General features: G+C 44.1%; 1 protein-coding gene across 8 annotated transcripts in view; it reads left to right on the top strand.

Annotated features, from left to right (window-relative positions):
* Positions 1–17,380, top strand: part of casz1 (castor zinc finger 1) — a 246,598-nt gene extending 229,218 nt beyond the window's left edge. For 5 of the 8 annotated variants that reach the window (XM_031794213.1, XM_020506403.2, XM_020506406.2 and 2 more), the window contains 11 exons: positions 3,460–3,595; positions 4,149–4,212; positions 5,220–5,374; positions 5,530–5,652; positions 7,178–7,501; positions 8,042–8,249; positions 9,219–9,390; positions 11,098–11,246; positions 11,908–12,139; positions 13,014–13,331; positions 14,216–17,380. In XM_031794213.1, coding sequence (XP_031650073.1) covers positions 3,460–3,595; positions 4,149–4,212; positions 5,220–5,374; positions 5,530–5,652; positions 7,178–7,501; positions 8,042–8,249; positions 9,219–9,390; positions 11,098–11,246; positions 11,908–12,139; positions 13,014–13,331; positions 14,216–15,513 — 3,179 coding nt within the window. In that variant the 3' untranslated portion in view covers positions 15,514–17,380. The remainder of the gene's footprint in view (positions 1–3,459; positions 3,596–4,148; positions 4,213–5,219; positions 5,375–5,529; positions 5,653–7,177; positions 7,502–8,041; positions 8,250–9,218; positions 9,391–11,097; positions 11,247–11,907; positions 12,140–13,013; positions 13,332–14,215) is intronic. The other 3 variants (XM_020506402.2, XM_031794215.1, XM_031794214.1) reach the window with 3 other exon arrangements.
* The last annotated feature ends 1,703 nt before the right edge of the window (positions 17,381–19,083 follow it).

Below are 19,083 nucleotides of genomic sequence, written 5' to 3'. Positions count from 1 at the left end.
CCCACGGGTGGCCAGTTTGAAAAAAGTATAAAACAATGTATGTACTTGCTCTGGTTAAGAGCATCTGCTACATGTCTAAAATGTGAATATTTTTTGTCTATGGTAAAGGAATGTGAGATGGCTCAACACATTATTACACAGCTTGTTGTAATAGTAGCAATGCTCTAGTGCAGTGTTTCCCAAACTGGGGACCCCAAAGGGTGCATTTTTTGGTTATTTTGGTTATTTGAATCAGCTGTGTAGTGCTAGGGCAAAAACCAAAACATGCATGCCTTGGGGTCCCCAAGACTGACTTTAGGAAATACTGCTCTAGCGTATGTCGGCCATTTTTTTTTTGCTCTTTGCGTTTATACCTCTTTTCTGGGGGGAGGTTGAGCTAGCTACTGCACAGTTCTGTAAAAGTATAAACACTTTCATCCTCAAAAAGGGGTGTAGCTAGAGTCTGTCTTTCTTCACAACGTTTGTGGGGAAGACGCAACCCCCCCACCCCCAACATTAGTGTGGAGTCACTCTACTGCAGCAAGAGCTAAAAGAGTGCACACTTAGGTCACCTAACCAATATCACTGGCCCACGGTGGATGAGAATGTAGCAGTCACAAACTGCTAGTTCCAGGCTTGAAGGGGCATACTGAAGGCGTGGTTCACTGCTCCACGCTTGTTATTGTGCCGATGGTTAGCTAGATACCTGCAATCCATTTGTAGATAAATGCGCTGACAGAGAGGAGAGTGGGCCCTGTAAAAGTCTCTTACGGCGTTCGGAGGGGGCTCCCGGGGCTTGTGTTGTACATGTTTCCTCATCATTGGTCTCTTATCTGTGCGTGCGCTCGTTCCGAGCAAATGGAGGTGGAATGAAATTAAGTTCAGAAATTGCAAGAACAAAACCCATTTTTTTCTCTTGCTCTCTCTCTCTCTCTCTCTCTCTCTACAAACTGATATAAAAACAAAAATCGCTCAGGCGCACCAGAGCATTCAGAGAGAGGGTGTTTTTTTGCAGAATGCAAGAGCAGACACAGATACACACACAGGCACACACATACAATTTGGGCTCACAAACAACAACCTCATTGTCATGCATGCATACTCCAAAACACACACTCACACAGCCCAAGCACACACACACACACACACACACACACATACACACACACATTCACACACTATTTGGGCTCGGACACAAACAACCACTACTCATTACAATAGTAGCAAAAATAGTAAATAAAGATGTCTAAAAGACAATAAAACAGTCTCACACTGTCACAACTGAGCAAAAAGAAGACGAGGATACATGCCCGAGCTGAGACTTTAGCAGGTGCGGTACAGACTGGAAAATTGGGCTAAGACAGGAGAGTGTCTCCGCATGCTGTTGGGCTGGAGGATTAGTTGCCTGGTGGTGTTGTTGGAGAAGGACGGGGCCCTGGGAGAGAGCAGGGCAGCTGCTCGGGGGAGGTGTGATCAGGTAGCACAGGCTGTCAGTCGGAGCTCCACCTCTGGGCCTCCAGGCAGCAGGTAACAGGGGGAGAGAGAGATTGAGAGAGAGAGGGCCTGACTGGGAAGGAGGGCCTCCTCAGATGGGGCTGGCTCCCCTTCCGTCTCTCCACTGCACCAGAACATGAGGGGAGCTCAGCACACACAGGGCTACGCGTTCACTTTTTTAAACAGCAGTAATAGAGAATATAGACGTTTTCAGAGGCGCTTAGCTTGTTAGGTTTTCTCTGAAGTTTAACTTATTGTTCGTAAAATATGTGTGAATATGTGAAATTGAAGAGGAAGTGGTTATGGCTCACAGTGTCAAAAATGTTTGAGAAACCTTTTAGCGTGTGGCTATTTTTATATGGTTTTTTGTGTGTTTTTACGGCGCCTATCTCTTCCGTGGTAAACTATGTATTCTTTTTTCATGGGTTCAGTATAGACTGCTTTTTATCAGTGTTTCTCACCAATTTACCCCTAAATGGTTTTTGTTTTTTTAAGATCCAGGCCTCTGAAGGGTTTACTAATTAAACTCAGAGTGCAAATGATCTTTCACGACCTCTGTAACTTAGCCAGAGTAATTACATTGTGGTCGTTATTCCTGGAGAACATCCAGAAAAAACACCACGTTGAAATCTACACATTTTCTTCCTCCTTTTTTTCATGACAAGAATCTTTGCCGAGATCTCTAAGCATTTTTTTTTGTTGATGAACATTCACTACTAACTTTCCTTTGATGTGATTAACTAAATGTCTATGTGTAGGTCATATATTCCTCGATATGATGTGCTCTCATCAGGTCTTTGACTTGATGTAATGTCCAATGACAATTTGTCTGGCTAGTTAATCACTGGGTTTCTTTTTTAGGGGAGTGACCTCACCCCAGCCACAAAACGGCCTCTCTTCGACCCCCTCCTCCTTGTTTCCCCATCCCCCCCACCACCACACCATTGTCAGCTTAAAAGGCTATGACACTGACACATCCCCATCTCCGTCCCTTAGCTTTGAGCTGACAAGGCCCAAGACTGGCTTTTCCACTCGCATTGCCTTTGATATGTCTCTGGGTCATTTTCTAGTCAGGGACGCTGGTTCCAACTTCCCACTCACATAGCTGCTTTCTTGCAGGGCACATAGTTGGCCCTCCCCGACCTTGCCCGTCACAATACGTCACTACCAGGCCCTGTTTCCTAAACAACATGGCCCCACACAATACCAATCACAGGCGATGCACTCACTCAGCACAAGGGCCTAAAAGCCCTTGCCAGGCACTCCTTCACTCTCATTCGTTCTTCTTTTTTGAAGAAAATACCACTTACTGTCTACCCAAAGCCCGACTTTCTCTATATCGCCCGAGGAGAAATTAATATTTCAATCACTTGGGGATTGGGGGGGGGGGGGGGGGAGCTCACCTTCCTGTCAGCAGTCTTTGCCCCCGCCCCTCTCGTCTTTATTTATTTATTTATCATGCCGTTGCTGTCCTCACTCACGACATCATCTGCTGAATACCTATTCAGAGGAGAATCCGATCTGGAGGTCACGCTATTTGAACTGATCTGATTGGCTGTCAGCTCCAATCTGACCGACATAGCCCTGTTCCTCTTGGGCATGCTCAGTTGGCATTGGCTGCCTGCCGTTGTCAGGCCAACAAGGACCAGGGAAGGAAGGAAGGGAAGGGAAGGAGGGCGGGGGGGAGGGCAATCGGAGTCTGCCACTTTCTCTCAGCATTAGCATCCGACTTAATGACCAGTTAAGAGGCAGCCTAGCAAATGAGTTGTGACAAGTGCTGCTGAAAAAGGAGTATTTTCCCCTCATATCTCCTGCCTCTCAATCACCATTTAAAGGCCTTGACGGCCTGACATCATTTCGCAATAATTATCACTCTGAGTATTCTTTTCGGCTGGGACAGGAGTCAGATTGGATCTTGTCACAGGGTAATAATGCTGACCAACAATAACTTTGTTGTCGCTCTCTCTCTCTCTGGCTTCTCCTCAGGGAATGGGCTGGCTGGTTCTTCAGCAAGTCTGTTCAATCTGGTTCAAGTGAAGCAGGAGCCAGTCGACCATACCTCCGGGGCCTCCCAGGACTCCATCCAAGAGCACAGCCTGGACCTGAGCAAAAAAGACCACAGGTAGAGTCACAGGGACACACTCCTAAGGTTTACCCCTTAAAAAGTGGGTTTACTCTTAAAGAAAATAGGTTTACTCCTAAATAAAACAGGTTTACTCCTAAATAAAACAGGTTTACTCCTAAATAAAACAGGTTTACTCCTAAATGAAGCAATGTTACTGTATGAGAGTTGGTGTGAGAGTACTTCATAGAAATGATGAAAGTGTGACTGCAGCTTTGCGAAGGGGATGCGATTTGTTCACTGACTCGTATTTCTGAAAGCAGTTTTGACCCCATTATGATTATTCATTTACTTTTTATTTTTTATTCCTCAAAAAGGACTATGTTATCTCGATTTGCATCTCAATATATGGCATCCAACACGTTTCGCCATCTCTCACTGATCTCACACCTCAGATGTTGACATAAACCACAACTCCAATCTTCCCTGCAAATTTGTTTAAAAGCTGCGTTTTTGCTCTTCATTAAACATGCACACCCTCCTGTGATAAATAATAATATTTACTGTTCTTATGCAAATCTTGACTAAACATTGTTTATTTTCCTTGTTCCAGTAATGAATCAAACGGACACCCTGTACCGGGAAATACATCTCTTTTATCCTCGCTTATGAATAAGGTAAGATCCATCCATCAAACGCTTTTCATCCCCAAGACAAATTAGTGGGACGCACAGAGCCTCTGTTTGTTTTTTAATGTTTCACTGCTAATAAGATGAGTTTGTATCATTTACATTTTCCAGCCATTTTTCATGTGGTGTAATTCCACCGTACCTCTCACAAATTAATATAATGAACCAGGAGCTGGGTGCCATGCCAGATATATAGAGATGTTTGTTTTTTGATGAGCTGTTTTGAACTCGACATCCATTTTTTCCCCTCCTCCTTTCTCCTTTTTTCTTCCCCGGCTTCCTATCACTCTATATTTATTCATGGAGTTTGTAAATTATTTGATTAAAAACTCGGGGGGGAAAAAGAGAAACAGTCACCCTCATTTTTTAAAAAGAGTAAATGTTTGCTGAGGGATATTTAAATGTGTGATTTTGTGAAGATTGAAATGGACATTGTTTTAATCATACATATTTTCTGACTAATACAAATGTGCGGGTGGTTCCCATTACCTTGATGATTTAAAGAGTTTTCTGGCTCCATTTTTTTTGGCAAACTCACTCACACTACCGGCTAAGGGGGTTATCTTGCCCTTCTGCTTGTATTCTTGTATCAGGAACACACTCAAACACACTCATGAGTGGTTTCCACAAAGCGGCCGTTGAGGCCTGACGGGAGAGGGGCTTGATGATCAGATGTCCTACAGCTCTCCCCTTCATGTAGGCCTTTTGGGGTCCCGTTCCGAATCACCACATCACATAAAGCACAATCGCTCACAGTGGACACTTGGCATGCGCACTTGGCCTGCGCTCAAGCAGAAGCCGGCTGTTTGTAAACTCGGCTGAGCTTCCGCTCTGCCAAAGTGTGTGTGTGCGTGTTTGTTCGCGCGGGATTGTGTGTGTATGTGTTTGCACGCCTGTGTGTGTGTGTGTGTGTGTGCAGGGACCTATGTGTATGTGTGTGTGTAGGCCCGCGCTCAGCTAACACTGCTGTGCTTTATGTGCTGTGTGTTTTGCAGATGAATGCCGGCTTCTTCAGTGCTCTGAACCTGAAGACGGAGATGGAGATCGGCCAAGGGGCCGACACCTCAGAGGCAGCACAGTACCTGAGCCGCATCATGAAGAGGCCCATGCCAGACAAACCAAGCGAGCTCTGGAGGACATATCTGCGCAGGTACTTGAAGAGCTCAAATATAATGCTTCAGAGGGGTAAAATGTCATTGTATTTCTTGAATTATTTTCCCCTTTTTTTATTATTCTAAAAACATTTTTTATACTAATTTTATAATTTTTTTGACTATCTCTTCTCTGTTTTGTTGCTGGGTGCAGGTTTGACACGGAGGACTTCTGCGAGGCTCAGTGTGACTTCCTGCAGAAGGTCCACTTCCATTGTCTAGTGGAGGACTGCGGGGCACTCTTCAGCACGATGGACGGAGCCATTAAACACGCCAAGTGAGTGTGGTGGCACTGCACCAGAAGACTAGTCCATGTGATACACTGTGCCATAGGCATGTTTCTTCTGGCTCTGCAGATTCAGAATCAGTATCAGCCATAGGGCTCATCAAATCAAATGTATTTATATAGCCCTTCGTATATCAGCTGATATCTCAAAGTGCTGTACAGAAACCCAGCCTAAAGCCCCAAACAGCAAGCAATGCAGGTGTAGAAGCACGGAGGCTAGGAAAAACTCCCTAGAAAAGGCCAAAACCTAGGAAGAAACCTTGATAGGAACCAGGCTATGAGGGGTGGCCAGTCCTCTTCTGGCTGTGCCGGGTGGAGATTATAACAGAACATGGCCAAGATGTTCAAATGTTCATAAATGACCAGCATGGTCAAATTATAATAATCACAGGCAGAACAGTTGAATCTGGAGCAGCAGCACGGCCAGGTGGACTGGCGACAGCAAGGAGTCATCATGCCAGGTAGTCCTGAGGCATGGTCATAGGGCTCAGGTACTCCGAGAGAGAGAAAGAAAGAGAGAATTAGAGAGAGCACACTTAAATTCACACAAGACACCGGATAAGACTGGAGAAGTACTCCAGATATAACAAACTGACCCTAGCCCCCCGACACATAAACTACTGCAGCATAAATACTGGAGGCTGAGACAGGAGGGGTCAGGAGACACTGTGGCCCCATCCGATGATACCCCCGGACAGGGCCAAACAGGAAGGATATAACCCCACCCACTTTGCCAAAGCACAGCCCCCACACCACTAGAGGGATATCTTCAACCACCAACTTACCATCCTGAGACAAGGCAGAGTATAGCCCACAAAGATCTCCGCCACGGCACAACCCAAGGGGGGGCGCCAACCCAGACAGGAAGATCACATCAGTGACTCAACCCACTCAAGTGACGCACCCCTCCTAGGGACGGCATGAAGGAGCACCAGTAAGCCAGTGACTCAGCCCCTGTAATAGGGTTAGAGTCAGAGAATCCCAGTGGAAAGAGGGGAACCGGCCAGGCAGAGACAGCAAGGGCGGTTCGTTGCTCCAGAGCCTTTCCGTTCACCTTCCCACTCCTGGGCCAGACTACACTCAATCATATGACCCACTGAAGAGATAAGTCTTCAGTAAAGACTTAAAGGTTGAGACCGAGTTTGCGTCTCTCACATGGGTAGGCAGACCATTCCATAAAAATGGAGCTCTATAGGAGAAAGCCCTGCCTCCAGCTGTTTGCTTAGAAATTCTAGGGACAATTAGGAGATCTGCGTCTTGTGACCGTAGCGTCTCATGCATCTCAACGGTCAACCCAACCCATGTTGATACAATAAAAGAAGCATACTGTATATTTAATAATGAGGCAAATGTATTTTATCATGATGATCATTATAGTATTGGTTGTTTATTACAGTCCATTGTGTAAAAGCAATTTTGCTTAGAAAGCTTTATACAAATGTTAAGCTGATAATTTGAGTCGATGACTGAATGAAAGATCTGACTTAGTGTGTCCCCACCATGTCCATCTGTTCAGCTTCCACCTACGAGCCACGCTGAAGGTGAAATCAGAGCCTCACTTCAACAAAGTCAAGGACTGCGGCGACGGAGCATCCCACCAGTCCACCGCCCCTGTCTCCATGGCTAACAACCCCGCCATGGACGTGGCCAACATGTCATCATCGTCAGGCGGCGGCTATGGCTCCTCCCCCTCACTGCTGGCATGGAAGCAGCTGACGGGCAGCATCCCACAGCTCAATGCCTCCATGCCTAACCTGCCTGCCAATTCGCCGCTGGCCACCACCTCTCTGGAGAACGCCAAGCCACAGGTCAAACCGGGCTTCCTGCAGTTCCAGGACAAGTAAGGGACCGTGAGACTTGCAAATAACACGCATGAAACACTTTGACTTGAGCACCTTTATTGAACACTTTCAGGCAAAATCACTGACCACTGACATGACAAGTTGTATTTTCATATGGCTACACAAAAAATACAATTATAAAATGAAAGAATGTTTTAAGAATCGTAGGTTTAAGCAATGTAGGTTGTCATGACCTGTCATGGCAATATACTTTAAATGAAATGTTATAGATGTGTGGATTTTGATTTTCTTGGACATTGGAGATCCTGTATTCCAGGGCTATTCAATTACCAGCCCTCGAGTGCCAAAGTACGGCTGGTGTTCCTATCTACCTGGTAGTTCATTCATCTGGTATAACTAATAATGATATATTTGATTGGTCAGAGAGTCCACTCCCCTGGCGTCCCAGGTCCCTGATTAGACGGACAGAATGAAAACCAGAAGCATTTCATCCCTCCATGACCGCAGTACAGAAGCCCTGTCCTATTTCTGTTTAGAAAAAGGTATTGAACATACCCCCCTTTCTTTTATGTTTTTTGTTCATACAGTGACCCTTGCCTGGCCACTGACTGTAAGTACTCCAACAAGGTCCACTTCCACTGTCTCTTCGGGAACTGCAAGTACGTCTGCAAGACCTCGGGAAAGGCCGAATCCCACTGCTTGGACCACATCAACCCTAACAACCACCTGGTCAACGTTCGAGACCAGTTCTCCTACTTCTCCCTCCAGTGTCTCTGTCCCAACCAGGTAGGTCCCCACCTTCCCTCTCCAAGCACCAGCAAATGACTGTCATATCATCAAGTTTTCTAACCATGAAGTATACAATCTATTAGACCTGTATTTGAGGTGATTTAACTCCAGTCTTTCAGAACCGCTCCTCGTCTGTCTTCTGTCTGCTGGGAGACGACAGTCGACTCACCCCGTAATGTCTGTTTATATGTCAATGATGTCATTTTGACTGCCGCATTCTCCCCTCAGAAAAGGCCAATTTAGCTGATATTACCTAATAAATCATTGTCAGCCGCACAATAAACAAGGCTGTCTTGAATAGGGCAAAATTTGGCAAATGTTTCTCAAATTAAACCCCTTAATGGAGGCTCCTGCCTGCCTCTCGTGAGCCAATATTTGGAGGATTTTTTGTATTTTATTTCATTAATAATGTGTCTAAAATCATCCTCTCACTTAGCCCCCCCCCCCCCCCCCCCCCCCCATATCCACCTCCTACCCTCCCTCCCCCTACCCACCTGAACTGAGATAATCCTATATAGCCTGGCTCCTATGGGGGACACAGGCCAGAAACAGATAGTGGTGTGGAGGCAAGTTTAAAAAAGGGAGGGGTGGGTTAGAGTATTTGATAGACCGATCCTTCCAAATGTACAAGGGGGTAGTTGGTGTCAAGGTGTGAATTGTTGGTAGAGTAGAGTAAAATAGATGTCCATTTGAGCAGTCAGCAGCACCCCAAAATCTGTTTATTGTAGGACCTGCAGTAACTATAAATAAATACAAATAGGGAAACAGAAGATTCGTTGAACAGACATCAGAACAGAAACTGGTTGGGAATTCAGCAAGCTTATCTCGCAACATTTTGTTCTGTAGTTTGTATCCACAAGTCAAGTCGATCAACAGCAACTTAGGTTTAAAGTCATTGTTCTAGCCTGTTTCCCAGTCTTACATTAGGATGACCGCCCCTCTGTCTCTCTGCCTTCCTTCCTCCAGCACTGTGAGTTCAGAATGAGGGGCCATTACCACTGTCTGCGATCCGGCTGCTACTTTGTCACCAACATCACCACCAAGCTTCCCTGGCATGTCAAGAAGCATGAGAAGGCAGAGAGACGCGCCGCCAATGGCTTCAAATACTTCACCAAGAGAGAGGAGTGTGGCAGGCTAGGTAAGCTTTCAATTTAAACTAGTCTCTTTTTCTCTTGTCTCTTTGTCTCTCACTCTCTCACTCCCTCTTTCTCTTTCCGATTCTCACTGCTAGGCCAGTGAGAGATGTAAGGGTTAAGGGTGTGAAATCAAGAGAGATGTAGTGATGTTTCCACATTGATTTTCTGTGGACGCTCCGAGCAGATATTCTCTCTATACGCCTCAACTGTCACAGAGAGAGCTGCTCCCAATCCTGGCAAACACATTGTCACGCTATCACAGAGCAATTCACATGGCTTAAAACAAGTCTGGCTCGTACTCAACGTTTTATGGAATGTTTTGCATAGGCACTATGAATGTGAAACCTTATTTTCCTAGTGATTACATTGTCGGCGCTGTAACATATATATTTGTTGCTTTCTTTCTCATATAACTTAAATATCTGGCTATATGTTATACTAGACTTGAATGCATATGTATATATTTATAAGGGACAAACCCACTAAGGTTGTTTAAAAAATATATATATTGTCAGAAATGAGCGATTACATACTTGTTTGTGTTTGCTGTGTACTTTTCTCAGTCATCCCTCATCATCATTCCCAAATCATTTTAAAAGTCATGTCTTATTTCTGGCTGTTCTAAAATGTTCTTCTGAACACAAATGAAAAAGACAAAAAAGGAATTCCTGTCTTCTATCCTGATCAGCCCTGTTGTATTGTTTTGAAAAGGTAAAAGGGATCACTAAAGCAAGCACTCAAGTTATAAAACATTTATGGGTTTGGTGGTATCCATGGCAGCAACATTCAACTGAACACGGCCGATTAAGTTACCTGGAAGAGTCTCATAAAGGCCCTGAATGTCAGTGGCTACAGTTATTGACTCAACTTTGCATGGTTAAAGTATATGTGCAGTGTTACTGTGTACAAAAGCTATTGTTTCGTGCACCTGGTCCCATGGTTACTGACATGCTAGCACCTGCCCAGCATTTTGCTCTTTCAATTATTTCTGCCTGCTTTTATATAATGATATTTGGAGGAGCCGACGTTTAATTTGAAATCATGAAGCAATTCGAAAATGGCTCCCTAAAAGTGAGGAAAAGAATAAAAGAGGAAGAATCCAACAACAACACAACAGTGCCATGGCACAAAAAATGAAAAGACAACAATGGCTCGATTTTGAAAAATGAATTTAATATGGGAATAATTGTATATTTACTTTGGTTTGCAGGGGTGTGTGCATTATTGGCCTACACTGCATAGGATAATGTATTTATGTAAATTCCTAATTGAATAAAGGATGTCACTGTAATAAAAGAGCTCCACAGGTTTAGTCCACGGCAGCCTAGACTGGCTCAGTGTGACACTGGAGTCATCTAATCTAATATGCCTCCTACATATACGGTTGTTTTTGTCCCTGCTATGTCATGATGCTGAATCTAAACCAAAGTAGAGCTTCTTAAAGACAGGATTTTACCAGGTTTTCAGAGCTAGTTAGAGGACATCTTTAAATGGACACTTACACTTCACATTGTACAATAACTGACATTTACAGCTGCTTTGTAGTTTGGGCGAATCTCTGAAATGTGCCAGGCAATAGTAAATTGTGAAAACATCACATTTCTCACGTAGCATTGAGTTAAACTCTGTGAAAACATCATATGTAACAAATTTTTTAAAAGTCGATTTCTTCACCTTGTGATAGAAACCGTGTCATTGTCTCTATGCAGGCTGCAAGTACAACCAGGTGAACAGTCACTTCCACTGCATCCGCGAGAGCTGCCAGTTCTCCTTCCTGCTCAAGCACCAGATGACCTCGCACTCCCGCAAACACATGAGGAGAATGCTGGGAAAGAACTTTGACAGGGTTCCATCCCAGGTAACGAAAAGTGTGTGTGTGTCTGTGTGTGTGCGCGCGCCACATAATGTTCTGAACAGTGCAATTATTAAGACAAATATGTGGGGAGTTTCCATAGAACCATTGCCGGTGATAGTTTGCATATTGAAAGTATGCAAAAACACGCAGTTCCTCACACACCCTTTCACTGAAAAATGTGACTGTGGCAGATCATGTCATAAGGTTTTGGGTTTTATAATTTTCCATTGTGCTTCCTGATTCCTGAGTCAGATGCATGGATAATGAGTAATGAACACCTTTGGTGACACTGTGCATGTTTTATTTGTTTTAACCTTCATGTTACAGTGTATCTATGGGATTTGCTGCTAATATGCTGTCGTTCTCAAAAAAAGTATCATGGAGGTACATTTTTCCCACTGAAAGTGTCTCTAAAGAACTGTGTTTTTACATACTTGCAATATGCAAACCACCGCCAGCAATGTCATTGTTATATCAGTACTCTATGGTGATGTAGTGCCAGTATACGTATGCCTGACAGTTGGTGCCCCATGAGAGAATATCTTACATAAATGGGGAATCCCTACATTTAAATATGTCAATAAATATAATGTTTAAAAAAGAAGAATCCTGTGTGAGGAACATTCCCTACAATATGTATTCCCCCCTGTGTGGTCCTCTATAGGTGGTGTCCCATGGCCAGAGGGCCGATGACATGCAGCACTTGTCGGGCATGGGCTCGGGCCTCATGGGCAGCCACCCGGGGATGACCCATGGGTTCTCCAGCATGATGGACGAGACGGATGACTACATGGACTACATGGGCGGGGGCAGCCCCCTGTGCCTTTCCTCTGAGTCCTCCAATCAGGACCGCAGTTGCAGCAGCACCCCCGTGGGCAATGAAAGCTCCCCAGCAGGTGAGTTGAGGAGCGGGGGCAGGATATAGAGGCTAGGGTTAGCCAGACTGGTTGAGGAGTGAGTATTAACATTGTGGCCATAGCAACTTGCATACAAATGCATACTGTAGAGTTGATAACAAGAAAAACAATGGATTTATGGACGGTGTTGCTTAGTGAAATGATGGCGATATTGTTTAATTTCAGTGAAAAGTAAATTGTCTATCAAGTTCTATTAAAGAAGCATGTAAAACTTGGCTATGAAGTTAGAATGAAGTAGTGTGTTTGTATTGTAAATCCAGCGTCATTTACAGTACCATTAAAACTCACAGGACACAGCCATGTCAATTCATGTCCATATCTCATCAAAATCATAATTTCCTGATTTCGTAGTGGATTCCATTTTTACAAAAAAAAAAATCAAACAATAGGAAGAGTGGGAAACCAATAAAAATCCATAAAGTATCTGTTCTCTTATTCGGAGGCCATTTATTTTCTATTATTCATTTTCTACAGTAATAACTTATGGCAATGTAAATTTGATATAGTAGACTACATTTCCCTTTTACCTGAAAGCTATCCCTGTGGCAACAAACTTCTCAGATTCTCTGCTTTTCAAAATCTGATCTTGCCTTCATCAAATGAGTTTCACATTTCCATTATTTTGTGTCAAATGTTATCCACCATTTTCATCATTGTTGCTTTGGCTGGTGTTTGCTTTCTTGATTCGGCTTCATTTTGTATCATTCTCTTATCTTTTCCCTTTTTCCCTTCCTTCCCTGTGTGTTTCAATGGGTCTGTGTGTGTTTGAATGGGTCTGTGTGTGTTTGCGTCTACCCGTCTGTCTGTTTCCCTTCCTGTCTTTCTACACTTCCTGGTCATCCTGTCTTTCCAGGACCAGGCTGCCCGGTCACTACTGCTCCCTCTACCCCCGCTGACACTAGCGCTCCCCAAAACGCACCTCCTCCACCACCTCCTCCTCAGCCTGGACTTCAGTCTCAGGCTCCATCTTTCCCTCCTGCCCTCCTCCGACCTCCTCTTCCCTCGCTCCCATATCTCGTCTCTCCATCCTGTCTGTCATACTCTCTGCTCAGCGCCTCTCTCGGAGCCACTCGGAGTGTTGTCATGCCAACCAACACACCAGCTTTCAGCCCCATCATTGCCACTCCGTCTCCGGTTAAAAATGACGTCCCTATAGTGCAGGATGCTGCAGGTACTTATCCCGACGCAAACCAACATTGTAGCTGTCAGTGTCAATTGGTGTAGATGTAGTCTACTTCAGTGTGTACTTGTTTGATCCAGTATGACTTCTCAAAATTGTTGTTGAAGCTTGAAAGAAAGTCAATGGGGAAAGTCACCATACAAACATTATTTGGGAAAACTGTGAAAAAGATGAACATTTGGGAAAATATCTGTAAGTTAGCCTGAAAAAGTCAGGATATACGGTCTAGATGAGACATAGAAACGTTTTTGTTTGCTTAATCTTTATTTTCCATTTGAGCCATTCCCTTATTCTCATGGAGCTTGGTCTTACGTCTCCATTACACGCAGGTTATGCACAGTGTCCCCCTTTGGTATTTACAAGGCTGTGGAAACAGCACTGTAAATTCAGCACCTGTAGTCCAAAGCCGTGGCCTTGTTTAGCTTCCATTAATGGGCAGCGCATCAGCCGCCTCTTATTTTAATCGTGCCCCCACTTTTATCGAGGCCCCTGCTTCCTGTCGAGCCGAACAGGGATCACATCATTAGCAGTGACTCCAGGGGACTCGGCAAGGTAGGCTACCCCTCGTAAACCAAAGGCAGATAAGAGGGGCCGCCAAGATCCACATCTCTGCCACTGTTTGGAGGCTGTAGACACCCAGTAAAAATGTCAAGTACCGATTAGCAGCAAAGTCAATCTATCATTTAACCCCCCCCCCCTTCCCTTCTTCTTATTCAATAATTTGTAAAGACAAAACAATATACAATTGGGAATGCAGGACAGCCTCTCAGAAATTCCGCAAAGGAAGATCTCCCCTTGGCCCAGCTTGTTTAGTGTGCTGTACCACTAAAAGTTGATCAGTTGTGGAGTCCTAATGTTCTTTCCTCTCTCTGTAGGCAACACCATCTCCATCCCTACGGCCACCGGCGCCAAGAAACGCTTCTGGATCATCGAGGACATGTCCCCCTTCGGCAAGCGGCGTAAGACGGCTTCTGCTCGCAAAATGCTGGATGAGGGCATGATGCTGGAGGGCTTCCGCCGTTATGATCTGTACGAGGACTGCAAGGACTCCGGCTGCCAGTTCTCTCTGAAGGTGACCCACTACCACTGCACCCGCGAGAACTGCGGCTACAAGTTCTGCGGCCGCACGCACATGTACAAGCATGCGCAGCACCACGACCGTGTGGACAACCTGGTCCTGGACGACTTCAAGCGTTTCAAGTCATCGCTCAGCTGCAACTTCTCCGACTGCCAGTTCTCCGGCAACAGCACCCACTTCCACTGCCTGCGCTGCAGCTTCCGTTGCACGGACAGCACCAAGGTGACTGCCCACCGCAAACACCATGGCAAGCAAGATGTGATCAGCGCCGCTGGCTTCTGCCAGTTCAGCTCCAGCGCTGACTGCGAGGTTGCCGACTGCAAATACAAGCTCAAGTGCTCACACTTTCACTGCACCTACCCCGAGTGCAAGCACACTGTAGTCGGTATGTCCCAGATGGACTCCCACAAGCGCAAGCATGAGAAGCAGGAGCGCGGCGAGCTGCCGTCGGTGTCTCCCCGTCAGGAGGGGGCGCACCACATGACGGGAGGAGTGTCCGCGGTGCCCCACGCCTCCATGGGCCTTCTTCCAGCCTCGCCCGGTGGCCTCCCAGGACTCTCCCACCACCACCATCACCACCATAACAACAACAACCATGCCCCCTCCATGCTCTACCCCCCAGCCAGCGTGGCATCTGACTACAACCACCCCTATCCAACCTCCTTGGTCAGTCTGGACAGTTCCCTCAACCTGGGCACTGACACCAGCAGCTCCCTGTTCTTCCTGAAGAACGCCGCTGGCCTGGGCCTCAATGACTCATTGGACCTGAGCAAAAAGATGCAGCATCACCATGACCCGAGCCTGACCATGGCTGCCGGGCCCAACCCCATGCCACCGCTGGGCTTGCCCGCTCCTCAGGATGACACCACGGGAACATCGGGCGACCCCGAAGATGACCAGTCACCCGAGGAAGAGGCCAATGCAGAGGAAGATGAGGAGGATGAGGATGAGGCGGAGGAGGATTTGAACACTGACTCGTACGAAGATTCGATGCCACAGCCCGACGGCGACAACAAGGACAATGACGAGAGTTTTGACGCTTCCTTAAACCACACTGACACTTCCCAACTGGAAAAGCAAGAGGCCGACCCATGAAAGATACTCTGACACTGAAGAAGAAGTATCCTGTATACTATGAACAAACAAATTAAAGTGGCCTCATTTATCAAGGTTAGAGACACTGCAGATGACAACAAGAAGACAACAACAACAACCACAACAACAAGAAATTATGGCCCAAAATGATTTACGATGATGTTTACAAGATGACCAACAATAGAAATTAAATTATGCATAAAAAAATGAACAGAGAAACAAACAAATTAGGCCCTGTTTTACACGTGGGGCAGCAATGTAAACATTTTACTACACAGCAGTCTTTTTGTGTGCGTGCATGTTTGACTTTTAATTTATTTTACTTTTATTTTTAACCTTTTTTGTGCGTGGAAAAAAACGATAAGAAAAAAAAATCTCTATATAACTATATATGTAAGTGTGTGTGAACTTTTCTATACAAAGGAAATGACTGGTTCAGTCTTTACAGGAGCTGCAGGACCCTTGTTACCAATGAAAGGGAAAGACATCACTGTTCAATTACATTGAGGAAAAGTTCTAAAGCAGAATGTGTTTGAACATTTGATCCTATTTCTGTATTAATATTATTATTATTACTATTATTACTATTATTATTATTATTACTACATTAAGTGCAGGGGTCTGCATTAGTGTTTTGGCTTGTACCCTTCTCTCTTCATCCTTTGCAAGGTTCTTTTTCGTTCTCAATGTACATTTTCAAATAGAAGTGACCAGTGACTGTGTCCTCAGTCTCAACTGCAGATGGGCATAGATCTCTGAGCGAGCATTGCTCTGTGTATGCAGCTACCTGGGAAATTATGTTAAATTCTCACCAAAATCAAGCTTGTGGACTTGCAATTGTAACCCTTACCCCCTGTCGAGGAACCTATTAAGTTTGCATTTGGATAGTGCACTTTTATATAAACGATGATAGATATTCAAACATATTTTTGTTACCATATGCATCATTGCATTACGATTGCGTTATACTTGCATAGTAAAATCAGACGGCTCGGAATATTGATTTAGAACTAGGCGAGGAACCATCATGACTAACTAGCTGGGGGTCTGAATGAACTGACCAGAGGAAAAGATGAGTCACTCAGATGCAATGAGGAATGACAGAGGTAGCGTCAGGGAGTGTTTGTTTGAAATGTACAGACAGAAAGCAAAATGTGTCAATGTTGGACATTTTGTTTTCCATTTACTATGGCTGTGGTTTAGCGCCTATTGTAACGGTTTTATTTAATATTTATGTGACCTTGCAATGAGACATTTTTAGGGTGTTCTAGCACTTTTTTAGATTTATCTTCAGAAAAAATATGGCATGCATCTTTTAACAGGGAATTTGCTTTAAGATGTCGTTTTAGTTCACTTTGCTTTGATGCACAAATAGTTGTTAAGTGTGACAAAGAACTGTTGTTCTGTGTTTTATTTAAAGTAAGGACTGATTTTATTTGCTTCTGTGATTGGAGGATTTAAATATGAAATGGGCATGCCCGAGTTATGGTGGCCTAATAACGACACTAATAAGAAGAACTGTGATTTCAATTAATTATTAAAAACATGACAATGCTCAGATACTGTAGTACTAAATTATCACACAAAACACGTTAGTCTAACCTATCTTCAGGTTTACTGGGGGGTGAAAATTGTTATGATGAATTATTTCTTGAATATGGCTTTGGAAAAAATAATCATAATATAGGGAATTATGTGTGTAGATTGTTATCCACAAAATATTGTTTAGAGAAGAAAAAAAGGTTGTACAGTATTTTCTTCTGTAAAAAGACTATATATGAACAAAATGCTCTTTGATGAACAGCTTCCTTTAAAAATAAAACAATTAAAGGAGAAATGAATAATAAAAAGTCAAACATTGAAATAACCCCACTATAGTTTGCTTGTGTGTGTGTGTGACCTTTTTTTAAATATAATTTTTCTCCCCCCCTTAGATTTCTAGAGGAAGTCAGTAAACATTGTTAGGACCCTTGCCATACTGTAGCACTGAAGGCAGTAAGGGGATTCCGTTTTTTACCTTGACATTTTCAAAGCTAATACAAAAGAAAACACTGATTTAGACCTACTAATGGATGTTTCTGGTTTATTTAACACTTTGTTTTATTCATTTTTCTGTTTGTCATTTTTGTGTGTGCTTGTAGTTTTTCCTTAATTTGATATTTTCTTTGACATTTTACTTTGCTGTGGGCATACATGCCTCTCTCACGGACTCAAATGCAAGGCAGTGCATCACTTTTTATTTATTTTAGTTTTTCTGACAACATTTTGGGAATAGCTATTGGGCTGGAAGATATTGTGCACTTGAATACAGTTTATGTGTGCGCCTGTGTGTGTGTGTGTGTGTGTAAAATAGCAGGATTTGTAAAAAGTTGAAAATAAAGAAACCATAATTATTATAACGATACATATGTTCTGCTTAGTAGTGCTATAGCCCGATGACGTCTGGGGTCATGTGTTGTGGGGGAAGTCCCAGAATACTGACACTATCAAAACCTCATGGGGAGAGAGACTAACCCATATACGGTAGCTAGAGCAAGTCATGAGGGCAGAGAACTGGTCTCTCGTTCTGTGATAATACTTAGTGTCTGGCTAGTCTCTCTCCCCCCGGATAGAGACCGCTAATAGCAGAGAGACCTGTGGAACTGCTCTGGTCGCTTAGAGCTACAAAGCCTCGCTTCATGTGACCTTTCCTCGTTCTATTCTTCCAAATGCTTTTGTCCCAGTAGACATTGAAGTAAAAGTTTGTCCCAGTAGACATTCAAGTGAAACATCTGCATCGTTGCAGATAGCAGAGAATCAACAATATTTGTTGTCAGGCCGCCCAATGAGGGCTCGCCTCTGGTCAGAGATTAACCAATCAGAACCAATACAATTCAGAGTTTGAAATGGGAATAGTCTGGGGATGAAAGGAGAAATTTGCTGGTGCCAACAAGATGGGTCTCTGTGTCTCTTCACGAAAGGAGTACACTTTTAGTTTCTGGTGGGGTTTTTTCTTTGTGAGCTTTGTGCTGTTAGGTCCCTTCCTCTCGTTCAGTGACACACAATGACCAGCGCGCCGCTCTGGTGGTGTCTGTCCTCCCTCAGCCTACAGCTGTTGCCGTCTCTCCTCCTCCTCTTCCTTGTGATGTTTCTTTAAATAAAAAACGGGTAAAGGCATCACCATCTGTCAGCCAGCTGGCATCCTGTATATAATCTACGAGAAGGAAAAAAATAAACATGAAAATTATATTACACAAAAACCAGACGGAAACAACCTCCAAATCCTACATAGGCTGCTGCTGAAACGACAGATTGCTTTACCGTTTTAATTAACGGGGAAAAAGATGACATGAAAACAGAAAGAAAAACTAAATGAGATGTCTTTTCTCTGTTGCGTAATAATGTACTCAAAAAGCAGTGTACTACTACGGCTTGGTGGCAGACAAATAGAGAAAAGTTGTCAAATATTTTGCACTCCAGGACTAAAAGCCATCTCTAGCTCATTTTCTTTTTGGTTTTATTTCACAACCACACAGGGAGACAAATCAGACATTTTGTATGAAAAGTAGACAGTGAAGTTAATGGAAAAGT

This window comes from Oncorhynchus kisutch, linkage group LG17 (assembly GCF_002021735.2).
Source record: "Oncorhynchus kisutch isolate 150728-3 linkage group LG17, Okis_V2, whole genome shotgun sequence".
Taxonomy (NCBI): domain Eukaryota; kingdom Metazoa; phylum Chordata; class Actinopteri; order Salmoniformes; family Salmonidae; genus Oncorhynchus; species Oncorhynchus kisutch.
The sequence above is the reverse complement of the archived record's forward strand: the minus strand, read 5'-3'. Positions and strand labels throughout refer to the sequence as shown.